At 40.0% G+C, this 23739-nt stretch overlaps 1 protein-coding gene across 1 annotated transcript in view; it reads left to right on the top strand.

The window, feature by feature from the left end:
- The first annotated feature begins 4986 nt into the window (after nucleotides 1-4986).
- Nucleotides 4987-23739, top strand: part of YIPF4 (Yip1 domain family member 4) — a 34619-nt gene continuing 15866 nt past the window's right edge. The window contains exon 1 of the mRNA XM_043918294.1: nucleotides 4987-5315. Within this exon, the coding sequence (XP_043774229.1) occupies nucleotides 5237-5315 (79 nt within the window). The 5' untranslated portion in view covers nucleotides 4987-5236. The remainder of the gene's footprint in view (nucleotides 5316-23739) is intronic.

Raw genomic sequence — 23739 nt, 5'->3', positions numbered from 1 at the left:
TCCAATACTTTGGCCACTTCATGCAAAGAGTTGACACCGCCCTTATAGCAGAAAGTGAAGAGGAACTAAAAAGCCTCTTGATGAAAGTGAAAGAGGAGAGTGAAAAAGTTGGCTTAAAGCTCAACATTCAGAAAACTAAGATCATGGCATCACTCCAATACTTTGGCCACATCATGCGACGAGTTGACTCATTGGAAACGACCCTGATGCTGGGAGGGAATGGGGGCAGGAGGAGAAGGGGACGACAGAGGATGAGATGGCTGGATGGCATCACCGACTCGATGGACATGAGTTTGAGTAAACTCCAGGAGTTGGTGATGGACAGGGAGGCCTGGTGTGCTGTGATTCATGGGGTCACAAAGAGTTGGACATGACTGAGCGACTGAACTGAACTGAACTGATGCTTGATTAATGTTGAGGTTTGACAGAAAACAACAAAATTCTGTAAAGCCATTATCCTTCAATTAAAAAATAAATAAAATTTTGAAAAAGAGTAAATTTTTTAAAAAGATTTAAAGAAGTGCATTACAACTGATAAGAAAATAGAAATAGAAAGTATAACCTCTAAACTAGTAAAATTAAAGAATACAGTGAGAGAAAATAATCAAAATAAAGAAAGAAGAGAAGCCAAACACAGTTAAATTTAAAAGGCAGACAAATAGAAAGCACAAAACAAGATGGAAAAATAATAAAAGCAAGGCACCAGTAACTACAATGAACGTAGATGGACTCAATGCTCAAGTTTAAAAGCTAAGGTTGTTACTCTAGGAAAAAAATGCTATTTACAAAAAGACATATCTAGACTTTGAAGATACAGAAAAGTTAAAAGGATGGGCACACAAAATTATGGCAAAGTGGACTAAAGAGTTCAGCACTCTCACCCCAAAAACAACACAGTTTAGTTGGAGAAAATTATTTGAAAAGCCAATTATTTAAAGTCTGTAGAAATTTTTCTCAGGATACACAACAAATGGAGAAGCATTCATTTAAGAAAAATCTGTTTAATCTTGGTAAGAATGACAGTGGGGACTCCATGCTGAGAGGAGCAAGCTGTGAAGACCCTAGGCTCAGAGCACAACCAGCTAATCAGTGAAGGACCGCCATGACACAGAGCCAATCTTCATAGACTGAGACAGGTGGCTATTTTTTCAAATGCCTACTTTTTAAAGTATTTATTTATTCATCGCGGCTCTGAGTTTTGGTTGCTGTGCACAGGCTTTCTCGTTACAGACAGCAGGGTTATTCTCTAGTTGTGATGCACTGGTTTCTCACTGCAGTGGCTTCTCTCTTGCAGAGCATGGGCTCTAGGATACTCGGGTTTCAGAAATTACGGCATACACGGTCAGTAGTTGTGGTGCACAGGCTTAGCTGTTCTGAGGCATGTGGAATCTTCCCAGGCCAGGGATTGAACCTGTGTCCCCCACACCAGCAGGTGGATTCCTATCCACTGGACCACCAGGAATCCCTTGTGGATTCTTAATCCTTCATATGTCTCAGTGTTTCTTCTTCCCCATTCCCAATCTGCAACCTTAGTCCAAGACATTATATTTCTGCTAAAGTCTAATACAAGTCTCTGCTCCCCAAATCAAAGCATCCACTACTGTGGAAAGCTTAAGTAATTATTCTAACAAGAATATCTAATATGTCACTCCTTTGCTCTAATTCCTTTAAGGGCTCCCCTGACACGTTCATAAAACATTTTTTAGCATGAAATATTGTTCATTATTTCTTTACATATTCATGCAATCACATCTGTAGCCATCCTCTCTCATGTAACCTAATCTCCAAGTAAAGTAAATGACTTCTAGTTTCCAGACCTTTGAAATGTGATGACCTAGGCTGCCAGCCCCACATACCTCCGTGGTCAAAAATTTTTATACACCCTTTAAGTACCAAGTTAATTGTTACCTCCTGTGAGAAATTTTTCAGTATTTCCTTTTACACATTAATGGCCATGACTTCCCATTGCTCTACTGCTGATCTATCATTTCTCTCTCTCAAACTCTGTCCTCATTATACCCTCAAAACTTCTCTCAAAATTTGGACATCGCATTAATGTGGCTTGTATAGAGTGCCTGAAGAACACTGGAGAGAGATTTGTAACACTGTATAGGAGGCAGTGGCCAAAACCACTCCAAAGAAAAAGAAACGCAGAAAGGCAAAATGGTTATCAGAGGAGGTCTTAGGAATAGCTGAGAAAAGAAGAGAAGTGAAAAGCAAAGGAGAGAGAGAAAGATACCCAACTGAATGCAGAACTCCAGAGATTGGAAAGGAGTGATAACAAACCCTTCTTTAAAAAAACAGTGCAAAGAAATTGGGGGAAACAACAGAATGGGACAGACTACAGATCTCTTCAAGAAAATTTGAGATACCAAAGAAACATTTCTTACAAAGATGAGCACAATAAAGGACAGAAACAGCAAGGATCTAACAGAAGCAGAAGAGATTAAGAAGAGCTGGCAAGAATACACAGAAGAGCTGTACAAAAAAGATCTTCATGACCCAGATAATCACAATGGTGTGATCACTCAGCTAGAGCCAAACATCCTGAAGTGTGAAGTCAAGTGGGCCTTAGGAAGCATTACTACAAACAAGACTAGTGGAGGTGATGCAATTCCATCTGAGCTATTTCAAATCCTAAAAGATGAAGCTGTTAAAGTGCTGGACTCAAAATGCCACCAAATTTGGAAAATTCACCAATGGCACAGGGCTGGAAAAGGTCAGTTTTCATTCCAATCACAAAGAAAGGCAATGCCAAACAATGTTCAAGCTACAATTGCACTCATTTCACATACTAACAGGTAATGTTCAAAATCCTTCAAGCTTGGCTTCATCAGTACATGAACCAAGAACTTCCAGATGTACAAGCTGGATTTAGAAAAGGCAGAAGAACCAAAGATCAAATTGCCAACATCCGTTGGATCATACAAAAAGCAAGAGAATTCCAGAAAAACATCTACTACTGCTTCATTGGCTATGCTAAAGTCTTTGACTGTGTGGATCACAACAAACTGTGGAAAATTCTTAAGAGATGGGAATACCAGACCACCTGAACTGCCTCCTGAGAAACCTGTATGCAGGTCAAGAAGCAACAGTTAATACCAGAAATGGAACAACGAACTGGTTCAAAATTGGGAATGGAGTACATCACAGCTGTATATTATTACCCTGCTTATTTAACTTATATGCAGGGTACATCATGCAAAACGCCAGTCTGGATGACTCACAAGCTGGAATCAAGATTTCCTGGAGAAATATCAACAACCTTGGATATGCAGATGACACCACCCTTATGGCAGAAAGTGAAAAGCAACTAAAGATCCTCTTGACGAAGGTGAAAAAGGAAAGTGGAAAAGCTAGATTAAAATTCAACATTCAGAAAACAAAGATCATGGCATCTGGTTCCATCACCTCATGGCAAGTAGACGAGGAAAAACTGGAAGCAGATTTTATTTTCTTCAGTTCAGTTGCTCAGTCGTGTCCGACTCTTTGTGATCCCATGAACTGCAGCATGCCAGGCTTCCCTGTCTATCACCAACTCTCAGAGCTTGCTCAAACTCATGTCCATCGAGTTGGTGATGCCATTCAACCATCTCATCCTCTGTCGTCCCCTTCTCCTGCTGCCTTCAATCTTTCCATCAGGGTCTTTTCTAATGAGTCAGTTCTTTGCATCAGGCAGCCAAAGTATTGGAGTTTTCTTGGGCTCCAAAATTACTGTAGCCCAAAATTAAGTGACTGCAGCCACAAAATTAAAAGACACTTGCTCCGAGGAAGAAAAGCTATGACAAACCTAGACAATATATTAAAAAGCAGAGACATCACTTTGCTGACAAAGGTCTATGCAGTCAAAGCTATGGTTTTTCCAGAAGTCATGTACAGATGTGAGAGTTGGATCATAAAGAAGGCTGAGAGCCAAAGAATTGATGCTTTTGAACTGTGGTGCTGCAGAACTCTTGAGTGTCCCTTGGACAGCAAGATCAAACCAGTCACTCCTAAAAGAAGTCAATCCTCAATATTCATTGGAAGGACTCATGCCGAAGCTCCAATACCTAGCCACCTGAGGGGAAGAGCAGACTCATTGGAAAAGACCCTGATGCTGGGAAAGATTGAAGGCAAAAAGTGAAAGGGGTGGCAGAGAATGAGCTGGTTAGACAGCATCATAGACTGAATGGACGTGAATGTGAGCAAACTCTGGCAGATTGTGAAGAACAGGGGAGCCTGGCCATGCTGCAGTTCATGGGGTTTTAAAGAGTTGGGCATGACTTAGCCACTGAACAAGTTTATCAGCAGACAGAACCTTGTGAAAACAGAACTGGACTAAAATTCAGAAGATTTAGGTGCTCTTCTAACTGTGCTCCTTCCTTACCTTTTCAGGCTTAATTGCCTGAAATTGCCTCGCTCACTGAGGAATTTGGTAGACAAGAGCCCTAATGTTTGAGTGGAAATTTATAGCCTTTTTTTTTTTTTTTTTTTTAAGTATCCAATCCAGCCCTTCATTTCACAGATGAGAAAAGTAAGTCTTAGGGACCATATACAATTTAAGTCAAGATATTGGGGGAGAATGGATACATGTATGTGTATGGCTGAGTCCCTTTGTTGTTCGCCTGACACTACCACAACACTGTTAACTGGCTATACCCCAATACAAAATTAAAATGTTAAAAACAGAAAGAAGGGAGATACAATTAATGACTAAAAGAAAGGGAATCTAGGGATATTCCAGGGCTGACCTGTAAAAACACTCCCAATTCTCAAAAATTTTACCCCGCCCAGTTAACAAAAGTAGAGAATATAAAGAAAAGCCAGAAGGCAGGAGACTTGACGGAAACATGAAAAAAGTGAGACGCCGGAGTTTTCCACGAATTACAAATTAACTTCCTGTCCCGGGTAAACTTCCGCAATCAACAAGAGGGAGAGCCAATCAGAACCTTTCTCCGGGAGCCAATGGAAGGGCAGATTACAAAGAGCCAATCACAGCGGCGCTGTCACTGTTATGGTCCTGTCAGGGCACCGGCGTCGTGGTTCCTGGGCGGTCGCCACCGAGGGTGCTTCGGTGGGGACCTTTGGGGATAGCTCCGTGGCTAGCTGCGTTCGTCTTGGGCCTTGCTCCCAGCCTGCATCTCCCGGTTCCCGGGTCCCACCGTAGGGCGCGGGTGCGGGTCGGCGCCGCGGCCGCCTTAGGGCCTGGGCCCAGCCGCAGCCTCCTCCTCCGCCGCGGGCTCGGAGGGGCCGCGAGATGCAGCCGCCGGGCCCGCCCCCGGCGTATACCCCCACTAACGGGGACTTCACCTTTGTCTCCTCAGCTGACGCGGAAGGTGAGACTGGGCCGCCGAAGGGCCCGCCACCCCGGGGGACGCCGGGCGGACACGGCAGGGTCTTTTTGATGCCGAAGTGATTGTGGCCTGGTGGGTACGGACAGGAAGCTGACCTACGGGTGACTCGAGCCTCTGCGTTCGCCGGGCCTTCCGAGAGGGCCGAGTGGCCGAGGGTGGGGCATGGGGAGCTTTCCAAGTGACTCGGTCAGCTTCTGGCCCTCCCCACACCATCTGGTGTCAGGTTTATCTGGCGGACTCACCTACCTCGAGTGCACCCACGGGACCCAAGATTTTATTTCTAAAATGACTTGCTGTAACTCAGAAACGAATGGTTAGATGGGCCGGGATCGGTGTCAAAGAATGAGAATGAGGTTGTTCATCAGTACATAGCTTTTGCGTAGATTCGGCGCTAGGAATACTAACCTCCCTCGAAGAGTTCGTGGTTTTTATGGAATCTGGTATTTTGCCTACGTCCTTGGTTTTCCTCCAATTTCATGGTATTTGACAGTGTTCAGAGAAGTAAACCCAGATGTGTTTGAAACTTCTTGTAATCCAGCCTAGAGTTCCCTGTAGGTTCTCCAGATTTTCGCCAGATACTGTTTTGAGGAAGCTAGAGAGATTTTTCTACAGTAGGCGAGAATTTGGTTTCCTCCTTTTCTGTGTACTTTACCAAACTCTTTGTATCAGAAATCTTTCTCTGCTCCTTTGGTTAGACTTTGTTAACCAGTAATTTTCCAGTGACGAGACTTACCTGCACAATATGAAAAAAATAAATTTTTCTTAATTGTAGACATTTCATCCTCGGGAAGGACATAGTGTGTTTCCCGAGAAGACTAGTTTTGTAGTATTTGGTTAATGCAACTTGCTTTCCCTTTTTCTGTTTTGCTTTCCTCGTTTTTGTTTTTTGAGTGGCACTTTTTAAAAAAAGTACTGTACTTTTGGCTATAATTTAAAATGTAAAACAAAAATTTTAGAGAACAGCTGATACATTTAAATGTAATTCGGGAATTTGGTGAAATATGGCCACCCAAAATATTTTAATTTGTTACATCTACATTTGGTAGCCTAGTGCTTGGGGAGGAATAAGCGACCTTAATTTCCCAGACTTTAAGAAAAAATTATGTCATTTAGTATCACAGCCTGTTTGTTCAAACTCATGTATCTGTGTTTATAGTTTTCATATCCTCCCTTCTCCCAGGAATTATCTTTCTTAAACACACTGAAGAAATCTTGATAATAATATAGCAAACTAATTCATTGACTCCGTACATAAAACCAAGAAACCTGGAATAAGTAAAATCCATGTTTTATTGAAACTTGTCCACATATCCTCCAAGATTGTATAGACTCTGTATATATCCAGGGAAATAGAGACAAAGATATATAGGTGTATTATAATATTCTCATGTATATAACCTTATACAGTTGGAATATGCAGACTATTTTAAGCAAATGAGTTGTTTGATCTTTTTAAGAATCTTGCTGAGCTTTATTATTCCTGAGTTTTAGTGAACCCGAGGCTTAAAAAAGTTCAATAACCTCCACATGAAGGATCTGGAATTAAGATCTAGTGTTCTGTCTCCTCAGATTTCTTTACCCTAAATCATGATGCAGCTTTCATGTATTTTTGTAAACTGGATAGTGTTTATAAAGTATAAAATCCTGGATTTCCATTGTGTCTTTCCCAATTACTGTCTATGTGATATTGGGCAAATTACTGAATCTCTCTTAACCTCAGTTTTCCTATACTTAAAACGAGAATGATGGTATCCAAGCGCTCAAACATTTTGCAGATGCAAAGCACTTAGTACATCTGGCAGAGTTAAATACTAAGTACTTGTTAGCAGTGTTGCTGGTGCTTTGAGTTTCATTATCAACTGGCCCCACAATTATTTTTTATTGTTTTCTAACATAAACATTCACTCTGTGACGCCAGGTCTCTTCTCTGGTTCCTAAGCATGCCATGTAAATTCTTGCTTTCCTTTTCTATGTTTTTTGTCTAAACATGAATGTTTTCAGCTTACAGATGTTTTCATGTATACTGTCCTAGATTCTGCTCAGGTCTCTTAATACTTATCATCACTAATTGTACATGTTTTTTGTTCTAAAATGTGCCTTGGTGTTTGTATCCATATATGTGTGTATCCTGGTCCTCATGCTTAGAATGCAGTTTCTCTTCCTTATACTAGGATGAAATCAAATACTCCTTCCTTGCTGAAACTTTGCTTAACTGTTACTCAGAAACTTCCCTAATCTTTTCTGTATCCGGTACTTAGCACAGAACCCAGAATATAAACATCACAACATAATTGTTTGTTGAAGGAATAAATGATTTCTGCTTTCTTTTGTCTCATATGACATTGACATTTTTGACTACAAAACTTAGCACATCTGGATGGTATAACTAAAAAATTACTGAATTTAGAACTGGAAGACTTCAGTTAAAGTTCTGACTCTGGCAGTAGCCGTGTGATATTGGCCAAATCACATAGCTCCTATAAACTTACATTAAATAAGTAAAATGAAAAGCACACTTATAAGAATATTGTGAAAACTACTTAAGATAATGTGTATAAAAGCAGAGTCCATAAGTACAAGTTAAAAGAACATAGGCTATGTATGGCCAGTAAATGAATAAATAAGTGAATAATGAAATCCAGACTGAATATTCAAGTCTGTGATGTAAACCTATGTCCTAAAGCAGTAAGGAAATCATGTGTATAAGTGCGAGAGTGTAGAGGAGCCTGGCAGGGTCCACAGGGTCACAAAGAGTCAGAAATGACTTAGCGACTGAACAACAACAATGATATACACGTTATACACATGTGAAATATATAGAAGTCTTTAAAGCAACCCTTTGACTTTATTTTTTATCACACAAATAAGTGATTCTTTGCCTTTTTCATTTCCACAGACCAGCAGCATTGGCATTGCTGGGCACTAGTAATGCAGAATAATCTGCTTAATTGTAATATACATTTTGACAAGATCATCCTTCAGTGATTCATGTAGCACATTAAAGCTTGAGAAGCTCTGATTTAGAATATTATGAAAGATCAATCAGGAGAGGAGGACATTTTTTTTAGCTGAAAGATCAGGGACAATTTGATAGAGGTAATATTTTGCCAAATTTTTAAAGATAAGTAATGTTTTTTTTATGTAGAATGAAGGAAGTATGTCCGTATGCGAGGGACTGCATATGAGGAAGTCCCTAACACCAAGAAATGGCTTAATAAGAAAGGGATTTTTAAAAGTTCATCATACGTAATAAATACTATAAAAAGAAGGTTGAAAGGTAGAAGTGGTTAAGTGCAGGAAGGGATCAAGGAGGTCTTCAGAGAAAGATGAGGTACAGTTTAAAGGAAAAGTTCTTCAGGGAAAAGTTCTTCACGTACAGTTTAAAGGAAAAGAGGGAAGAACATTCTTTTAAAACTATGATGTTGTTCAGTCACTAAGTCGTGTCCAACTCTTTGAGACCTCGCTGCAGCGCACCAGGCTTCGCTGTCTTTCACTATCCCTTGGAGTTTGCTCAGATTCATGTCCATTGAGTTGGTGATGCCATCCAACCATCTTATCCTCTGTTGCCCTCTTCTCCTGCCCTCAATCTTTCCCAGCATCAGGGTCTTTTTCAGTGAGTAGGCTCTTCGTATCAGGTGGCCAAAGTATTGGAGTTTCAGCTTCAACATCAGTCCTTCCAATGAACACCCAGGACTAATCTCATTTAGGATGGACTGGTTTGATCTCCTTGCTGCCTAAGGGACTTTCAAGAGTCTTTTCCAACACCACAGTTCAAAAGCATCAATTCTTTGGCACTCAGCCTTCTTTATGATCCATCTCTCATGTCCGTACATGACTTCTGGAAAAACCATAGCTTGGATTGTGTAGACTTTGTCAGCAAAGTGATGTCTCTGCTTTTTAATACGTAAGTTTGTCATAGCTTTTCTCCACGGAGCAAGTGTCTTTTAATTTCACGGCTACATTCACCATCCGCAGTGATTGTGGAGCCCAAGAAAATAAAGTCTCTCACGGTTTCCATTTTTTCCCCACCTATTTGCCATGAAGTGATGGGACCAGATGCCATGATCATCGTGTTTTGAATGTTGAATCTTAATCCAGCCTTTTCACTCTCCTCTTTCACTTTGATCGAGGCTCTTTAATTCCTCTTCCCTTTCTGCGAGTAGGATGGTGTCATCTGCATATCTGAGGTTATTGATATTTCTCCCAGCAGTCTTGATTCAGGCTTGTGATTCATCCAGCCTGGCGTTTCAGATGATGCACTCTACATATAAGTTAAATAAGCAAGGTGACAATATATAGTCTTGACATACTCCTTTCCCGATTTTGAACCAGTTTGTTGTTCCATGTCCAATTCTAACTGTTGCTTCTTGACTTGCATACAGGCTTCTCAGGAGGCAGATAAGGTGGTCTGGTATTCCCACCTCTGAGAATTTTCCAGTTTATTGTGATCCGCACAAAGGCTTTATCATAGTTAATGAAGCACAAGTAGATGTTTTTCTGGAATTCCCTTGCTTTTTATATGATCCAGCAGATGTTGGCAATTTTATCTCTGGTTCCTTTGCCTTTTCTAAATCCAGCTTGTACATCTGGAAGTGCTCAGTTTATGTACTGCTGAAGCCTAGCTTGAACGATTTGGAGTATAACCTTATTAGCATGTGAAATGAGTGCAATTATCTGGTAGTTTGTACATTATTTGATACTGCCCTTCTTTGGGATTGGAATGAAAACTGACCTTTTCCAGTCCTGTGCCATTGCTGAATTTTCCAAATTTACTGGCATATTGAATGCAGCACTTTAACAGTGTCATCTTTTAGGATTTTTAAATAGCTTAGCTGGAATTCTGTCACTTCCACTAGCCTTGTTTGTAGTAATGCTACCTAAGGGCCACTTGACTTCTGACTCCTGGATATCAGGCTCTAAGTGAGTGACCACACCATCATGTTATCTGGGTCATTAAGACCTTTTTGTGTAGTTTTTTTGTGTATTCTTGTCACTTCTTTTTAATCTCTTCTGCTTGTCAGGTCCTTACCATTTCTATCCTTTATCATGCTCATCCCTGCATGAAATGCTTCCTTGGTATCTCCAGTTTTGTTGAAGAGATCTGTAGTCTTTCCCATTCTGTTGTTTTCCTCTATTTCTTTGCATTGTTCATTTAAGAAGGCCTCCTTATCTCTCCTTGCTGTTCTCTGGAACTCTGTGTTCAGTTGGGTATATCTTTCCATTTGTCCCTTGCTTTTTGCTTCTCTTCTTTCCTCAGCTGTGTGTAAAGCCTCCTCAGACAACCACTTTGCCTTCTTGGGTTTGTTTTTCTTTGGGATGGTGTTAGTCACTGCCTCCTGTACAGTGTAAAGCATCTGTGTCCATGGTTCTTCAGGCACTTTGTCTCTCAAATCTCATCCCTTGAATCTATTAATCACCTCCACTGTATAATCATAAGAGATTTGATGTAGGTCATACCTGATTGGCCTAGTGGTCTTCCCTACTTTCTTCAATTTAAGCCTGAGCTTTTTTTTTTTTTTTCAGTTTTAACCTCTTCGTTGATCACAGCCTTGTGATTATTGCAAAGGCAGTAATTGGCTGAGGCAGCCCCTGTATATTGCTTCCCAGGTGGCTCAGTGGTAAAGAACCTGCCTGCCAATGAAGGAGATGCAAGGGTTTGATCCCTGGGTTGAGAAGATCCCCTGGAGTAGGAAATGGCAACCCACTCCAGTATACTTGCCTGGAAAATTCTCTGGACAGAGAAGTCTGACAGGCTACAGTCCATTGGGCTGCAAAGAGTCAGATGTGACAGCACGGGAGCCCCTGTGTTTTATACTTCCCAGTCTTCGCAGACCTAAAACAATGCTGCTTTATAGCTTGAGCTCCTTGGAATTGGAAGCTGTGTTTTACTGTCTACCAGTACCATACTCACTGCCTAGCACAGCGCCTGGTTTATAGCAGGAACTTAATAAATGTTTGATGACTACAGGATACTTTTTGATTAAGATAAGGCTGTTGTGCTACTAGAACTGAAGCCAACACAAATTGAACGGAAGTCCAACATGTGGTTGGAAAGGGGATGAACAGAGACAGCTTAGCAAAAAAGATGGTCTGAACCAGCAGTAACCATTTTCCTGCCCTCATGTTTTTCCACCCCTAAATATCTTTGTATCTGTATCAAGACATCTATCTTTCTTCCAAAGCTTAAAGGAAAAGTTTCTTCCTTTCCTAGGATAAGCCTCTATATGCTTTTATTACCGTATCTTGTTGCCTGTTTTGGAGCTTTTCTTGCTCTTTGTTTTTCTTTCTAGCATTTTTTTAAATTAATATTTCTCTTCTTGTTTCTTCCATCTCTGTTATCACTCACAGGTCCCCTCCTAATTGACAGAATTTTTCATTAACTCTACTCCTCCTGCTTTTCATTACTTTCACAGCTAAACTATCTCTGTTACTTCCTGTTTCCTCAGCATCCAGTAGTCCTTACCACTTTGCTGGACCTGTACTTGTTTCCTATCATCTACAGGTAGATCCTCGGCAGTGTTTCCCAAAGGGGAAAGGTAATGCCCAGAGTCTTTAATATGACAGTATTAGTTCTGAAAATCTGAGTGGAGTTGTAGTATGTAGGGTTTTACAAATTTAGTATCAAAAGCTTTTTGTAGAGGGCATCATATAGGATCCAGATTTCACAGAGCATGCATAAAGAAACACCTATAAGATAAAGACAAGTTTTTAAAAATTGTTTGTTTTTTTTTAACCTGATACTTTCTTAACACTTAGTCTCCAGTTTACCTTCCACAGTTTTAAAACTCTGTGCCTTTCATTAGCCTTGGGTGTTCATGCCTTTGTCTCTGCCCTTTCTTTTCCTTGGAATGATTTCTTTTTTTTAATTTTATTTTTTTATTGAAGTATAGTTTGTTTCACAGTGTTCTGCCAGTCTCTCCTGTGCAGCACAGTGACTCAGTTATACACATTAGACATTCTTTTTCAAATATTCTCTTCCATTATGGTTTATCATAGAAGACTGAACATAGTTCCCTGTGCTGTATATAGGACCTTGTTGCTGATCCATCCTATATACAGTAGTTTATATTTGCTGATCCCAAACTCCCAGTCCTTCCTCCTCTTACTGCTGCCTTCTTGGCAACTGAAAGTCTGTTCTCTATGTCTGTGAGTCAGTTTCTGTTTTGTAGATAGGTTCATTTGTGCTGTGTTTTAGATTCCACATGTGAGTGATAATGTATGGTATTTGTCTTTCTCTTTCTGACTTACTTCATTTAGTATGATAATCTCTAGTTGCATCCATGTTGCCGCAAATGGCTTTATTGCGTTCTTTTTTATGGTTGTGTGGTATTTCATTGTATATATATACCACTTCTTTATTCATTCCTCTGTTGATGGACGTTTCTGTCGTTACCATGTTTTGGCTATTGTGAATAGTGCTGCTATGAACATGGGGGTGCATGAATCTTCTTGAATTATATAGTTTTGTCCAGTATGTGCCCAGGAATGAGATTGCTGGATCATATAGTAATTCTGTTTTTAGTTTTCTGAGGAAGCTTCACATAGTAGCTGCACCAGGTTACATTCCTACAAACAGTATAGGAGGGTAACCTTTTCTCCACACCCTCCCCAGCGTTTGTTATTTGTGGGCTTTTTAATGATGGCCATTCTGACCATGGTGAGGTGGTATGTCATTGTAGCTTTGATTTGTATTTCTCTAATAATTAGTGATGTTGAGCATCTTTTCATGTGCCTGCTGGCCATCTGTATGTCTTTGGAGAAATGTCAGGTAAGGTCTTCTGCCCATTTTTCAATTGGGTTGTTTGTTTTTCTGTTGTTGAGTTGTGTGAACTGTTTGTATGTTTTGGAGATTAAGCCTCTGTTGGTCACATCACCTGGAAATATTTTCTCCCATCTTTGGAATGATTTCTTATTCCTTCTCTGCTCATGCACTTACCTCTCATGCCAGATTTAGGGTCTGCTTCCACATAGCCCTCCTGACCCCCTCTTTGATAACTTAGGCCTCTTTACTCTTCTGGCACCTATGATCTGTTGGCAGTAGGCATTGTCTTTTACCTAGGGAAGAGTGTGTTTTACAGTACTAGTAGGATTTTGTATCACATTCAGCACTCTAAAAAGAAACCCTGTATTCATTTTCAGTTACTCTCCTTTCCCTCCCTGTGTTCCAGTCCCTGGCAACCACTAATCTAGTTTCTTTTTTTTTTCTCATAATGTACTTTCTGACTCTAGAGATTTGCATATTGTTGATATTTCTTGTAAATGGAATAATACAATATGTGACCTTTTGTGTCTTTTTTTTTTTTTTTCCACTCAGCATAATGCTTTCAAGGTTTGTTCATGTTATAGTATGTATCAGTAACTCATTCCTTTTCTGGCTGAATAGTAGTCCATTGTTTGGATATATGACCAATTGGATTTTAAACTCTTTGAAGTATCTTACTTCTTTATATCACTCTCAGGGCTTATAGAAATAAGTGAGCCATAAATATTTACTGGTGGATTGCTTAACCAATGTTGAAAATGAGGCAAGTACTAAAGAGAAAATGACTTAATGTTTGTGATATAATTCCTCTTCCCAAAGTCCAGAAACTTGTCTTTAGTGTCTCTTTCACCTTCTCATAGTCAGTTGATCATCCAGTTATTTCAGAATAGCTCCATTGCCTTAGTTCAAGTCCTTTCCGTTTCTCTTCTCTATTTTTTACTGACAGTGCTTCCTCCTCAGCCTCTCCCCACTTAAATCAGTCCTCTGGGGGCTCAGATGGTAAAGCGTCTGTCTGCAATGCAGGAGACCCGCTTTCGATCCCTGGGTTGGGAAGATCCCCTGGAGAAGGCAATGGCACCCCACTGCAGTACGCTTTCCTTGAAAATCCCATGGACGGAGGAGCCTGGTAGGCTGCAGTGTATGGGGTCGCACAGAGTCGGACATGACTGAGCGACTTCACTTTCACATAGTGCAGGTAAGATTATGTTTATTGTTGTTTAGTTGTTAACTCATTTCTGACTCTATGCGACCCCATGGACTGTAGCCTGCCAGGCTCCTCTGTTCAAGGAATTTCCCAGGCAAGAATACTGGAATAAGTTGCCATTTCCTTCTCCAAGGACTATGTTTACAGAGTGCAAATATAATTTTGTATATCTGCTTTATTAATGTCTCTTCCTTTTTAAAAAAAATGTTCTTTTTTTGCTTGTGCTGGGTCTTTGTTGCTGCAGGGGCTTTAGTTACTGTGAGCAGGGGCTACTGTCTGGTTACGGTTCATGGGCTTCTCGTTGCAGTGGCTTCTCCTGATGGGGCGTGGGCTCAAGGGCGCACACACTTCAGTAGTTGCAGCAAGTGGGCTCAGTAGTTGTGGCACAGGAGCTTAGTTGGATCTTCTTGGACCGGGGGTCAAACCCATTTCCTGCTTTGGCAGGTGGATTCTTTACCACTGAGCCACCAGGAAAGCCCTAATGTCTTTTCTTGATACAGCGTCTATTTTTTTTTTAATTTAATACATTCCAGTTCATTAGATACATATTTTATTTTTCATGTTATTGCAGGTTACAGTTCAGTTCAGTCACTCAGTCGTGTCTGACTCTTTGCGACCCCATGAAATGCAGCACGCCAGGCCTCCCTGTCCATCACAGACTCCCAGAGTTTACTCAAACTAATGCCCATCGAGTCGGTGATGCTTTCCGGCCATCTCATCCTCTGTTGTCCCCTTCTCCTCCTGCCCCCAATCCCTCCCAGCATCAGGGTCTTGTCCGGTGAGTCAACTCTTCACATGAGGTGGCCAAAATACTGGAGTTTCAGCTTCAGCATCAGTCCTTCCAATGAACACCCAGGACTGATCTCCTTTAGGATGGACTGGTTGGATCTCCTTGCAGTCCAAGGGACTCTCAAGAGTCTTCTCCAACACCACAGTTCAAAAGCATCAATTTTTTGGCGCCCAGCTTTCTTCACAGTCCAACTCTCACAGCCATACATGACCACTGGAAAAACCATAGCCTTGACCAGAAGGACCTTTGTTGGCAAAATAATGTCTCTGCTTTTTAATATGCTGTCTAGGTTGGTCATAACTTTCCTTCCAAGGAGTAAGCATCTTTTAATTTCATGGCTGCAATCACCATCTGCAGTGATTTTGGAGCCCAAACAAATAAAGTCTGACACTGTTTCCACTGTCTCCCCATCTATTTCCCATGAGGTGATGGGACCAGATGCCATGATCTTAGTTTTCTGAATGTTAAGCTTTAAGCCAATTTTTTCACTCTCCTCTTTCACTTTCATCAAGAGGCTTTTTAGTTCCTCTTCACTCTCTGCCATAAGGGTGGTGTCATCTGCATGTCTGAGGTTATTGATATTTCTCCCAGCCATCTTGATTCCAGCTTGTGCTTCTTCCAGCCCAGCGTTTCTCATGATGTACTCTGCATATAAGTTAAATAAGCAGGGTGACAGTATACAGCCTTGACGTACTCCTTTCCCGATTTGGAACCAGTCTGTTGTTCCATGTCCAGTTCTAACTGTTGGTTCCTGATCTGCATACAGGTTTCTCAAGAGACAGGTCAGGTGGTCTGGTATTCCCATCTCTTTCAGAATTTTCCATTATTGTGATCCACACAGTCGAAGGCTTTGGCGTAGTCAATAAAGCAGAAATAGATGTTTTTCTGGAACTCTCTTGCTTTTTCGATGATCCAGCGGATGTTGGCAATTTGATCTCTGGTTCCTCTGCCTTTTCTAAAACCAGCTTGAACATCTCTAAGTTCTCAGTTCACGTATTGCTGAAGCCTGGCTTGGAGAATTTTGAGCGTTACTTTACCAGTGTGTAAGATGAGTGCAATTGTGCAGTACTTTGAGCATTCTTTGGGACTGCCTTTCTTAGGGATTGGAATGAAAATTGAAGTTTTCTGGTCCTGTGGCCACTGCTGAGTTTTCCACATTTGCTGGCATATTGAGTGTAGCACTTTCACAGCATCATCTTTCAGGATTTTAAATAGCTCAACTGGAATTCCATCACATCCACTAGCTTTGTTTGTAGTGATGCTTTCTAAGGCCCAGTTGACTTCACATTCCAGGATGTCTGCTCTAGGTGAGTGATCATACCATTGTGATTATCTGGGTTGTGAAGATCTTTTTTGTACAGTTCTTCTGTGTATTCTTGCCACCTCTTCTTAATATCTTCTGCTTCTGTTAGGTCCATACCATTTCTGTCCTTTTTGATCCCATTTTTGCATGAAATGTGCCCTTGATATCTCTAATTTTCTTGAAGAGATCTCTAGTCTTTCTCATTCTGTTGTTTCCCTCTATTTCTTTGCATTGATCGCTGAGGAAGGCTTTCTTATCTCTCCTGGTTATTCTTTGGAACTCTGCATTCAAGTGGGAATATCTTTTCTTTTCTCCTTTGCTTTTCGCTTCTCTTTGTTTCACAGCTATTTGTAAGGCCTCCACAGACAACCATTTTGCCTTTTTGTATTTCTTTTCCATGGGGATGGTCTTGATCCCTGTCTCCTGTACAATGACATGAACCTCCATCCATAGTTCATCAGGTTCTCTATCAGATCTAATCCCTGGAATCTGTTTCTCACTTCCACTGTATAATTGTAAGGGATTTGATTTAGGTCATCGCTGAATGGTCTAGTGGTTTTCCCTACTTTCTTCAGTTTAAGTCTGAATTTGGCAATAAGGAGTTCATGATCTGAGCCACAGTCAGCTCCAGGTCTTGTTTTTGCTGACTGTATAGAGCTTCTCCATCTTTGGCTGCAAAGAATATAATCAATCTGATTTCGGTGTTGACCATCTGGTGATGTCCATGTGTAGTCTTCTCTTGTGTTGTTGGAAGAGGGTGTTTGCTATGACCAGTGCGTTCTCTTGGCAAAACTCTTATTAGCCTTTGCCTTGCTTCATTCCTACTGCAAGGCCAAATTTGCCTGTTACTCCAGGTGTTGCTTAACTTCCTACTTTTGCATTCCAGTCCCCTATAATGAAAAGGACATCTTTTTTGGGTGTTAGTTCTAAAAGGTCTTGTAGGTCTTCATTGCAGGTTACAGTGTTACCAAAATACACCGCAGAATGATAAAAGTCTTCTTTCCCCCAACTTTCAGTTTATATTCTTATTACTTTCTTTCAAGCTCTGTGTAGTTATTTGCCCTTCCATTAATTAATCCATCCAACCTGCACACATTTGTTGGGTGCCTACTATGGACCAGGTACTGTAACAGTTATTGGAGTTAACGTGTTCAAAACAAAAGGACAACAAACACACTTAGCTTCTCCCATCAGAGAATTAGAGACATTAACCAAATGAACACAAATATATTATTATGTACAATAAGTGCTGTGAAGGAAGAGCCAAGGGGACCATGAAAGGAATGTTACCTAGTCAGGGAAACCATGGAAAATTTCTTAAATAAGTATACCTAAGAACTGAAGAATGGGTGGTATTTAATTATCTGAAGTTGGAGGAAACAACCAGGTACAAAGTCCCTAAGGTTAAAGGGATCTTGGTTCATTCAGAAAACTGAGCGGCTTAATGTGACTGGAGCATAGGGTCACGGTGGGGAGGGAGACAGAGAATTGTTCTGAAGAAGTAGATAGGGCATGTGGAGATTATTAGATTTAGCTGAAAAAGAAATGGGAGGCCACCGAAGGATTTTAGACCGAGAGTGAAAGATTTGCATTTAAGAAAGACTGTTCTGGCTGTAGGTAAGAATGGATTGAAAGAAGAATAATTAGGGAGAGCAGTTAGCAGACCATTATAGTCACGCAGGCAGGAGATGATAGTTTGTATTAGATTGGTGCTGGTGGTAGAAATGGAGAAAAATGGGCAGGTTCAAAAAATATTAAGATAAAAGTGATAAAATTTAGTGGTGGTTGAATGGTGTGGGAAGCATGTGAATGAAGGAAACTGTCAAGGATAAGCAGACTTCTTTCTGGTTTACAGTGCTGGATAGGATAGTGGTACTATTCACTGAAATAAGAAGCTAGAAGAAAACCTTAAATATCCAGAATTCACTTCTGGAATATTGAGTTTTAGGTGCTTTTGAAATAGCTACAGTGTTAAGCTAACATGTTAAGCTGACAATTGATTAAAGTCTACAGAAGAGAACTGGGCTGAGTATATTGCCTTTTGAGCTCAACCTCCTCAGTGTTTCTACCTCATTATGGTCTGAAGAGTTGTGTCCCCCAAAATTCATAATGTTTCAATTCTAATGCCCAGTGATGATGTTAATAAGTGGATAAGTGGAGCCTTTGGGAGGTACTGAGATCATGAGGATGGAGCTCTCATGAATGAGACTTGTGCTCTTGTTAAAAAGATTCTAGAGCTCCATACCCACTTCTGCCATGTGGATGCACAAGGAGAAGTCAGCCAGCTAGAAGAAAGCCCTTATCTGAACGTGCTGACACCTTGACTTTATTTTCCAACCTCCAGGATTGTGAGAAACAAATTTCTATTGTTTACAAGTCTATTTTATTTCGTTCTAGCAGCCTAAACAGACTAAGACACTCCCGATAAAAACAATACAACTGTTAGGACATGATTGTGATCAGTAATTTGCAGGCATAATGATGCAATAATTTTTGTATTAATATGCTCTTTTTGAGTAAACAGTAATTTCCTGTTAATCTGTTGAGGTAACTAGCCTACTTTGTGTAATATTCCCCCTCTCCAGAAAACATATCACCTCTAATACAATTTAGTAGTGTTGATAGAGGAATCTTTAGTTTTACCTTTTTAAAAATTTCTTGCTTGATTTTTAAAAACATTATATCATGTAGCTATTATCACAAAAATCCTTTATACAATATGCTCATGAAACACAGTATGCGATATATAATGGGTGCAAGAATTAGCTTTTCTTTCCTGCTTGAAAATTGAAAATGACTCAACCTTTCTTGGGGAGGAAAAGAAGGTAGTTATGCAAGATTTACCTTTTTTAAAAATTGACATTTATTTTCATAAATTTTAAATTTGTAAGGTATTAGACAAATCTAAAATGTGGTAAAATTGCATAGAACTGTACGCACATACAGGGCTTCCCTGGTGGCTCAGTGGTAAAGAATCTGCCTGCCAGTGCTGGTGATGTGGGTTTGATCCCTGGGTCGGGAAGATCCCCTGGAGAAGAAAATGGCAACTCACTCTAGTATTCTTGCCTGGGAGATCCCATGGACAGAGGAGCCTAGTGGCGAAAGTCCGACTTGCAAAAAAGTTGTACGTGACTTATCAACTAAACAGCAACGACAAATACACACATATACATAGACAAATAAGTGTGCTTTAAACTGGTAAAATCAGGAAGTTCTATTGACTGTATCAATGTCAGTGTCCTGGTTTTGATAGTATATGTAATGGTACCGTTGGGGGAAAACAGGGTGAAGGGTACATAAAACCTTTTTGCAACTTCCTATGACTCTATGATTATTTCAAAGTAAGAGTTAAAAGACTCATAAAGCAAATAAAATAAATTTCTGTTAGATAATTGATTTTTCTAACAGAAACGTGGTCCACTGGAGAAGGGAATGAATGGCAAACCACTTCAGCATTTTTGCCTTGAGAACACCATGAACAGTATGAAAAGGCTGATATGACACTGAAGGATGAACTCCCCAGGTTGGTAGGTGCCCAGTATGCTGTTGGAGAAGAGTGGAGAAATAGCTCTAGAGGGAATAAAGAGTCTGAGCCAAAGCAGAAGCAATGCCCAGTTTTGGATGTGTTTGGTGGTGAAAGTAAAGTCTGATGCTATAAAGAACAGTATTGCACAGGAACCTGGAATGTTAGGTTCATGAATGAATTGGTCAAACAGGAGATGGTAAGCATGAACATTGACATTTTAGGAATCAGTGAACTAAAATGGGCTGGAATGGGTGAATTTAATTCAGATGACCATTATACTATGGGCAGGAGTCCCTTAGAAGAAGTGGAGTAGCCCTCATAGTCAACAAAAAGAGTCCGAAATACAGTACTTGGGTGCAGTCTTTTTTTCTGGGGTCACAAAGAGTCAGATACAACTGAGTGACTGAACAACAACAACTGGTTTGTGCCAAGATGAGATTTAATTTTTCTAAAGGCAGGTTCAGGAGATTTAATTTATTTTAATTAATGTTATGTGCAATATGAAAATTAGCTAGTAGTATCAAATAGTAAGAGCTTCCCTGGTGGCTCAGACGGTAAAGCGTCTGCCTGCAATGCGGGAGACCTGGGTTCAATCCCTGGGTCAGGAAGATCCCCTGGAGAAGGAAATTGCAACCCACTCCAGTACTCTTGCCTCAGATAGTAAATCACATAGTAAAGCTGCTAAAATCATAAACCAAAATGATATGAGTAAAAATATTACCTAGGACATAATTTTATACAAGTCTTTAAAATTTTTTCTTATGGAGTAACATAATCAAGCTCCAATATAGGTCTGTTGCTGTTGTCCCTAAGTTGTGCCCAACTGTTCGCCACCCCGTGGCCTGTAGCCCGCCAGCCTTTCTGCCTGTGGGATTTCCAAGGCAAGAGTAATGGAGTGGTTCCCATTTCCTTCTCCAGGGCATCTTTCTAACCCAGGGATCGAACCTTTCTCTTGCATTACAGGTGGATTCTTCAGCACTGAGCTACTTGGGAAGTCTAGCTATTATAAGACCATTATGTACTTGCTTGGTTTCTTGAGCTCTTTCATTGGACTATATATGCATTAAAATGTTTTTATAACTAAAATAGAACAGTGGAATTTATCCCTTAAGTGTGAAACATGTGCTTGTTTTATTTTGCTGCACAGATAGTCCATTCTGGTTTAGATTTAAGCTCACATGGATTTCATTTCATTTTCATTCAAATAGAATGGAGTAATTTTTTTGTCCTTGCTCTTGTTGCTTGTTCAGTAAGAAAATGCTTATTCACGTATATAAGAAGTTGGCAAGTACCAACAAAATGTTTATGTTCGTGCAGTTTACTCTTTCATAAAATTAGAACTTTTGTAGGGGCAGATCAGCAGTAAATTTCATCCTGAGTATACCATCATACTACACTGACCAAATTCTTCAAAGTAAAGTTCTCAGGCTGAGTAGAAGATTCAGAGAAAGGATTCCTCAACCCAACTTGAATTGAAAAGGAGGGAGAATTACCATTAAGTTTTGTTCTGCCATTTTTCCAGGTGGCTTTCAATAAAATTTGAAATGTATTGATATTCTTCTTCACTCTGAGCCCAGACAAGCAAAGGAAACATTTTTGAGATTTCTTTCAAAGATCATTTCCTCTTAAATCCACTTATATTTATTATTATCCTTGTTGTCTTTTTACTTAGAAAATGACAAGAATGTTATAGCATAGTAAGAGAGAATTTGGGCTTCCCAGGTGGCTCAGTGGTAAAGAATCTGCCTTCCAAGCAGGAGACACAGGTTTGATCCCTGGGCTGGGAAGATCCTTTGGAGAAGGAAATGGCACCCACTCTAGTATTCTTGGCTGGGAAATCCCATGGACAGAGGAGCCTGATGGGCTACAGTCCATGGGGTTGCAAAGAGTCAGGCATGACTTAGCGACTAAATAACAACAACAAAGAAAAATTAACTTAAAATGAGTGTATTATAATTCTGGTAGATGTGCTCACTTACTCAGTTGAGTCCAACTCTTTGTAGCCCCATGTACTGTAGTGTCCGCCGGGCTCTTATGCCTATGGAATTTTTCAGACAAGAATACTGGAGTGGGGTGGCATTGCCTACTTCAGGGGGTCTTCCCGAACCCGTGTCCCTGTGTATCCTGCATTGGCAGGCAGATTCTTTACCACCAGCACCACCTGGGGAAGCCCTGTAATTCTGGATACCTATGCTGGAGTTGATCAAGCTAGCTTGTTTCTATTCTGGTTTAATGCAAGACAGCTGTGTTCCTGGAGTGATTTGGAATATTTCTCATTGTTTTCCGATGTTTTTTATGTGCTAGCTTGCTCACGTTTTAGGATAATTACTGAATTTTTATTTTTTTTTTAACTTTGCTGTTGCTTTTTTTGTACTCACATCTACTTGTATTTTGGGAGAACTGAGTGATGTATCAAACTGCTATTTCTAGCATTGTCCTATATGTGTCCATAATGTTTTTCTACATTGCCTAGAATGGAAAACACTACCAAATTGTAAGCTAAAGGTGCCTTTTTGAGGCTCTGCATCCACGCTACGAAAAACTACTAAACATATACAATTCTTTCTCACAGCACTCCTTAGCTCTGGGATTTATATATCTTTTTTTGGTTTAGAAAAGGACTTTAAGTGCAGTCTTTCCAAGAGGCCAGGAAACAGTTGTTAAGGTCCTTCCTGTCTCATAATTCCAAAACCTTTCATGTCACTGTTGTACTAATGACTTCTTCATCTAAATCTTCCTCTTGTTAAAGCAAAAAAAAAAAGCACTCTTTGTACCTGTTGGAAGTAGAATTTTAGTTAAGTTTCAACTCTTTCATCTTGATCTCAGAGTAAGATGAAGCAGAAAGTAATTTTGAGAGAGTATTTTAATCAAAAGATTCTATGGCAGCATCTACAGAGACTATTTTTTAAACCTAAGCAGAGAAGGACAGTGCATTCAAAAGTACTTGGATTTTATCTCTAGCTCAATAAACTCCCATTTAAAAGCTTCTTAGAGTCATATAATGTTAAACATGGAAAGAACTTTGAATAGGAAACTGGAGACTAGAAGCATTAATAATATGCTATATTAATTAGTAGCTAAGTTAGAACTTAGCTTCAGAATACAAACTTTATTATAATTAATTGCTGGAGTTGTCAGAACCAGATAGTTGCAGGAATTGTCAGAACCAGAAATATCATGAATGCATAAAATATATGTAGATGTACAGAATATTATATTAACATAATCAACTTTTTATGTAATTGGTAAGTCATCTGGTCAACAAGGCTATTAGTAGTTAAGTTTTGGAGGAGTCAAAATTATACATGTATCTTTGACGGAAGGTGGCACCTGTAATCCCCACACTGTTCCCATAATTGAGCCCCTCAGTGATTAAAGTTTAAGCCAGATTTTTTTTTTTTAGCATTTTTCAAAAGCTAACCTAGAAAACTTAGGGTAATGTGCAAAATTAAGCTCTTCTTTTTACTATATAGGATCTCCAAGGAAGGAAAGTCTATGTTGAGTGTTCTGACTTGCTGTTGCCAAAATTGTTTTCTGATGGACCACTCCAGTCTTGTGACTAGGTAGCAGCATTGATGGTTGTTTACTTGTGCATGTTTGGTCCTACAAATGTGTTTTTCAGTTAATTCCTTTATGACCTCAAGCAAGTCCTTCACTATTCCCATTTTTTTTTTTGACCAGAACATGTGATACATGTACTGCTGTGATTATCTGTAACCTCTGAGGCACTGGTACAGACTGTGAATGGATTTATTTTGTAATGTGGATAAACAGGATCTCTTCACTGCTTTTTAGAATTTCCCCGAATTGCCGAAACTAAA

Source organism: Cervus elaphus, chromosome 11, assembly GCF_910594005.1.
Source record: "Cervus elaphus chromosome 11, mCerEla1.1, whole genome shotgun sequence".
Classification (NCBI taxonomy): domain Eukaryota; kingdom Metazoa; phylum Chordata; class Mammalia; order Artiodactyla; family Cervidae; genus Cervus; species Cervus elaphus.
This window is presented reverse-complemented; position numbering and strand designations above follow the sequence as displayed.